The following is a 6,376-nucleotide window of genomic DNA, read 5'->3' as shown; positions in this document are numbered from 1 at the left end:
ATTGTATAATGATGTGCATTAAATCCCTTTTGACAATTCGAAAGTGGATAGCCATATAAACGTGCAATTCTACAAAGCTAAAGACGTTGCATCTGACCTTTAATTTGACTTCAAAAGATATAAATACAATGTATTAAACATGTTTAATTACTACCTGACACTGATGTTTAAGACATTGAAGAATATTTTGAAATCTATATTTATTAATCCTTGTTTAAAACAGCTAGACTCGAGGATTAATTTTGTCTACCGACTCTACTCAATTCTGATACCAATTTAAATTTAGCATTTGCTCATATTTAAGGAATCAAGAGATCCTACAGCACATAATTCACATGCTCTGGGTTAAATGCAATAACAGAGCTAGAAAATAAGTTGAGGAGGGTAAGAATAACAATTTATTTTAGGGGCGCATAAAATGGCAAAAATCAGCTACATAGCTTTACCCTATAACCAAGGCTTCCCGGTAAACCAAAGGGCAAAGGTTCAAACGCTCATCAATGAAGAATTTTTCTCCAAGAATTGAGGCAAATGTGAAACAATCCATTCATGGCAGTTCTTGTCAATGTCACCTATAATACTAGCAATATAGGAATAACAGCTAATTACCTCACTTCCAAGCCAAGATGAAGAGAAATCATGAGGCCTTTTCACCAGTGGGCAGTCATTTATAACTCCCACCTGTAATCCTGTGAGACACTGTATTTTAGGTAGTTGAGAGAGTTGTGACCTTGCCGTTGCCCACCACTCACTACAAGTGTTTTTCACACCATACTCGTGTTGCCTTCATATGCAAATATGTATGTGTTTGGACTTTGGAAGCTGGTATAGATTTGGATGCCTACATTAAATTTAGATATCAAATATAGATGATCCATGTACTCCGCACATATTCTTATCATACACAGAGAGAGGTGGACCTGTTACTCTTCTTCAGACTTGAGAAACCTGATTAGAAACTTATGAGAGACAATATTCAGGAAAAGTATTTATAGATAAATGTTTGGCTGCAGTTTATGCAAGGCAAATCAACAAGGTATTTAATACTCAACTGGAAAAATATCTCAATCCTGATGATAAATAACACAACATGGTGATCAAATAAGCTGGTAGGTCAGAAGGTAAAAAGCAACGTTAAAAGAGACATACTCTTCTCTCAGCCTCTTTTTTCCAAGAAAAATGCATGATATAATAACACTCTAATCCATATTTCTTATATTAAACAGCTCTACAATATAAATAGCAAAGCTATCCATTGTCTTGCACAGTATGGGAAACATAACAAAAACACAAACAGCAGCACACTGTAGTACTAATTGGACATGGTGCAAACTGTCTCCAAGCATGCATCATACCCCTATGACAAGTGCCTCCACAGAGCTGGGCGATCTCTTGATATAAGAAGAGCACGAGAACTCGAGTAATCAAAAGAAGGGGAATACAAGTCATCTGGACCAATAATTTCCCTTGCTTTTTGGGTGTTATCATAATCAATATTGTAAGACTGCAAACCATCATCTCTCAAGGCATCAAACACAAACAGCCCGAGTCCACAAACACCCATGACAAGGTTTGAATTTCCCCAAACTTGTGTTATGGCAGTGTGCTGGATGTGAGCACTGGATTCTGGCAAAGCATATGTGCTGACTAACCTTTGTTTGCGAATGGAAAATTGTTGCACCTGTGCACACGGCTGCTTTTTTCCTGCAGACCTCACACTTGTGCAGCCAAGAAAGATAGAATCCCCACGAGAGAAAACTGACTGCACATTTAGACCAGGATTGGGTATCCGATGACCAATACCAGTTGGATGGCGAAAATCTAAGGTATTTATGAAATCAGGGGTGCAGAACACACCATCATTTCCTTCAGCTTCTGATGAACTTACCCTGCATTGCAAATATTAACTGTTTCATGACTGGTAAAAGAATTTTCACATGGTTTCTTGGTTAATAACTTAATATGTGCATTTGTTACAGTATGACTATTAAACCCCATTTATACATTCAGAAATGCTATTACAATCTCCTTAACAACAATAAAGAAAATGTTAAAAGTGAAGGATATGAGCAACAACAAAAAGTGGAAGAGAAAGAGATTAAGATTGCCTAGTTATCCTCATGCATGTTGAAAAAAGTGTACCGAAATATGCAAGTGAAAATATGAGCATATTGGAAACCAAATGAAAGCATGTAAAGGTTTCACCTTTGCCTAACTCCGCCACCTAATTCTGCATCTGTGTTATTCACATGAAGAGCTGTGATTTTTTGACCAGATGAAGAAACAGATAATAATGCTTGAGGAGTGAGAGAGCTGACATCCCATAGAGAAATAGTTTCTGCTTCAGCTACAACCACTTTTCCTCTGTTTCTCCATTGCAAAGGACTTGAATAGTCCATTGTTAACACAGGCTTTTGAACCTCCCACATCATGATTTGCTCTCCATCACGGATATCATAAACTTTGACAACCCTCTGACTACTGGCAGTTGAGACAAGAAGAGGTCCACAAGGTTTATACCACCACTGTCGATTTTCAGGGGCCAGAATGGTAGACAGAGCATTTCTTCTGTAGACACTGTTGTTGGATAAGGGGCCCAGTACAGTCCTGGTTGTTGTTCCTTCCTCAATGTGGAAAGCTCGCACAGCTTTACTATAGAAATCCCACGAACAAAAACCTGAATCCATAGTATTCCCAGCAGATGCAGCTACAACATATCTTCCTGAGCAACCATCTGCACCAGGGGCACGTATTATCCAACAATCTCTCCATACATTAGGCGAGAGTCCAGATGGGGGTTTGTATTCAGCCTTCTCCTGAAATGATGATATAAGAGAACTTCAAAACCGGGCATAAGTATGTTGATATCCATGTTTGCAACAATATATTAAAACTAACATGAAAGCATAAAAGTTTATAAGATACTCTTTTCGAATTGGCATACTCCGGGTAAAAAAAATCAAAGAGTTATACAGTGAAAATAAAGCATCAAAACAATAAACCAAGCAAACTCAATTAAGCAACTGAGTGGCAAAGCAATAACATGAATGACAAAGAAGCATGTAGCAAAATATACTAGGACTACATGTACTTTAAAACATGATTTTAACAATTTCTATGAGTTAAAAGCAGCTCAAGGAAAAAATACAATTGAGATATGGACTAAGTTTGGAACCAAAGAATGAAGGTTCAAGTTTAATAGAAAACTAGAACACATACCTCACTGTTAGCAATATCATGAAAGGAACATGAACCATCATCATGAGCAAGAAGAATGGACTCTCCCTCTGACACAAACCATCCTCCTGTTGTGGTCTTGCGACCTATTTCATTCAGAAGATAAACACAAGTCTCTTCTTCAGTCTCCTCACTAATTACCATTGCTTGTCTATTTTCCTGATCAGCAAACTCATCATCAAGTGTTTCATCAGTTGTAAGAATAAGCTCAACATTAGGCTTTCCCATAATTCTGTTTTCACAATCTTGTGATGCCGAAGTGGTTGCACCATCCATTTCTTTCACTTCACAGAACTCAGAACCAACATGCCTATCCCTCATGGTGACCTTAGAATTATCCTCACTCAATGAAGCCAAGAACTCCACTGCAATAGGGTTCTCATCAATGGGGCTCAACGCTTTTTCTTCAGGCTTTAGTTGACCAGTGGATTCTACGTTACAGGATTGGAAATTTTGAGAACTCCCCAAAGATGCCTTCATGGATGTTCGGTTCCTAATCAACCTATGATGAGGAAAGAGCCTCGCCTCTAACTCTTCACAATTCAATCCCTTAACTGAACTTGTCACATGATCTGCTTGTTTATTTTGACTCTTCTCAGCTGTTTTAATCTGCTCCTTATCATTTCCAGTACTTTTTGAGCAACCCGCATTAGCATCTGAATCACTTGCTACATGACCCATAGCTTTCTCAATTCCACAAATCTTATCCTGAATATCTGAAAGTATCACCTTCGAAGTGTCTGGATTATTCATCTCCAACATCTCTTTTGTCCTCTTAATATCTGATGCAATTCTCTTGACCTTCCCTTCTAAAAAGGCAAGCTTCTCATGAAGCTTGCTTGGATACTTGTTACCACTCCGACCACCTACACCTTCACTTGCTCCTTTCTCCTTGGACATCTCCGATATCTTCATAGCATTCAATGATTTTTGACCTGACCCCCTACAACTCGAATCAACGCCCTTTCCAACTTTACCAACCACATCATCAGACTTTGAAACAAAAAAATTTTCCTCCCTGCCTCCATCAGTAACCCGACTGCCACCCCGAAACTTCACATTTGAATCTGCATTTTGCCCAAGCTTAGGACCCTCTGAATTACTACAAACACTTGGCTTTACTGAATTTAAGCGTAAATTAACTTCCTCCATAAAGTTATCAATAGCCACAACCCCATTCGAATTCTTCTTACGTTCATCTAATTTCAGTTCAAATTTCTCAGCAATGTCACCATTTTTCTTCAAATTCACATCAAGATTTTCCGAATCATTACAACCCGGAACAATCCTTAACCCGTTTACACTCCTTTCATTCACCTTTGGACTCGAATCCCTGAACCCTTTCTTCAAAACCCTGGAACCATTCACACCCTTCCCAACTTTACCGGCGGAACGATCACTCTCACCGCCCGAACTATTTTCGCACCGATCCACTGAAACCCTAGAAACCCTACCCCTACTGACCGAACGATCACGCTCACCACCTGAAACCTTCTCGCGCCGATCCAAAGAAACTCTTGAACCCTTATCTTTGCGCAAATCAGACAACAACCGAGTAAAATCAGACGGACTAGAGCTCCTACCTCTGGGAACCGACGACGTCGACCACCGAACCCGCGACTCCCCGTCACTGCCGTTCCCGGCCGACAGCTTGTCGATCCGAGGCATGGCCCGGATGGCCGGCTTCTGCATAACCGCAGGAAGCCTAGAAGTGGGTCTAGGGTTTTCCTTTCCGGCGGATGACTTCCTGAAGGTCTCGATGGGCGCTTTGTCAGAGACTGGGGTTAGGGTTTTGGATGGCCTCATCGCCGTTACCTTGCCTCCGGCGCCTCCGCGGTCCTTTATCCGGCGAACTGACGACGCGGACATGTTATTTTAAATTAAATAATACAACGATTTGTTTTTCCTCGGTTCTGGGAGAAGATTAAGATCTGAAGAGCAATGGAACTTCGACTGAATGGAAAGTGATAAATGTGAGGGTTTTGGGCGGGAAACGAATCTGAATCTGAATTTGAGTTTTGAATTTTGCCTTCTCTGTAGATGAAGAGGGCATTTTGGACTTTTTAAGTACATTTTGTCTTAATGGAATTATTTAACCATTTAAATTTTGGAATTAATTGATTAAAAGGAAATAAATAATTTCTATATAAATTTAACCTAATAACCCTTTTTTTAAATAAATATCTTTCATTATTTTAAGTATTTTCATTTATATTTAAAAAAAGATGTAGACATTTGTGAAATATTAGATTTTAAAATTGGGGTTTTTAGTGATCATTTTAAGCAAATAACCCTAAATTTTAAAAATAGCAAAAAAACTAATTAAATAATGAGATTTTAAGGAAATATATATATATAATAAAATTTAAAGAGGATTGTTTAGATATTTTTAGACCTTTGTCTTTTTTCTTTTTTTTCTTTTTCAAAATTTGTGAACAAAATAGAAGAGAATTTTATATATTTCAAAATTGGAGAGATGTTGATTTTCAATTTTTGCATTTCTAGCCTTTTCCACTCATTTTTTTAAAAATTAAATTTTTATTTATTTCTTATTATTTCCTTTTTCTTGAGATTGCTTTGTAAGTTGTAACACCCCTCTATAAAGTCTAAGGAGACATGGATTTTTTCTTTGGATTTTTAAATAAAGAAATATATAAAATCCTTCTTAGTAACAGCTTAAAAGATAGTTCGTGAGCACATTATGGCTTGGGGAGTTTACAAGGAAAAGCAAAGAGACATCACCAAGTGGCTTCTTAAATAAGATATCATATCCCTAAAAGGGCTTAAAACTAGGTTAGGTTTTTTCAAAGTCCATTACATACTAATTTTAGAAAGTATTTTTTATCTAAAAAAAGCGCTAAGAACTTGTTTAACACTGCTTATCGTGAAGTGTTTTTATTATAAATGTTTTCTATAACACTTCTGTGAAAAATGCTTTTATGAAAATATGAAAAAATAATTGTAATAGTATTTTTGATAATATTTTGTATAAATATAAAAATGCATTTAATAATAATAAATTACTAAAAAAGACATTTATTAAAAAAATAAAATATTATTATAAACCAAAAACTTCTATTATAAATATTTATATTGTTAAAAAAACTAAAAAATATATATTTTTGTGAAAGTGAAGTGA

General features: G+C 36.9%; 1 protein-coding gene across 1 annotated transcript; it reads right to left on the bottom strand.

Moving 5' to 3' along the window:
* Positions 1 to 1,184: 1,184 nt before the first annotated feature.
* On the bottom strand, positions 1,185 to 5,254 carry LOC100258054 (KIN14B-interacting protein At4g14310). Its single transcript, XM_010651814.3, has 3 exons — positions 3,220 to 5,254; positions 2,206 to 2,816; positions 1,185 to 1,889 (listed from the first exon to the last, which is right to left on the bottom strand). The coding sequence occupies exons 1-3, from the start codon at positions 5,104 to 5,106 to the stop codon at positions 1,358 to 1,360; spliced, it is 3,030 nt and encodes a 1,009-aa protein (XP_010650116.1). The 5' UTR covers positions 5,107 to 5,254; the 3' UTR covers positions 1,185 to 1,357.
* Positions 5,255 to 6,376: the final 1,122 nt, after the last annotated feature.

Source organism: Vitis vinifera, chromosome 5, assembly GCF_030704535.1.
Source record: "Vitis vinifera cultivar Pinot Noir 40024 chromosome 5, ASM3070453v1".
NCBI classification, from domain to species: Eukaryota; Viridiplantae; Streptophyta; class Magnoliopsida; order Vitales; family Vitaceae; genus Vitis; species Vitis vinifera.
This window is presented reverse-complemented; position numbering and strand designations above follow the sequence as displayed.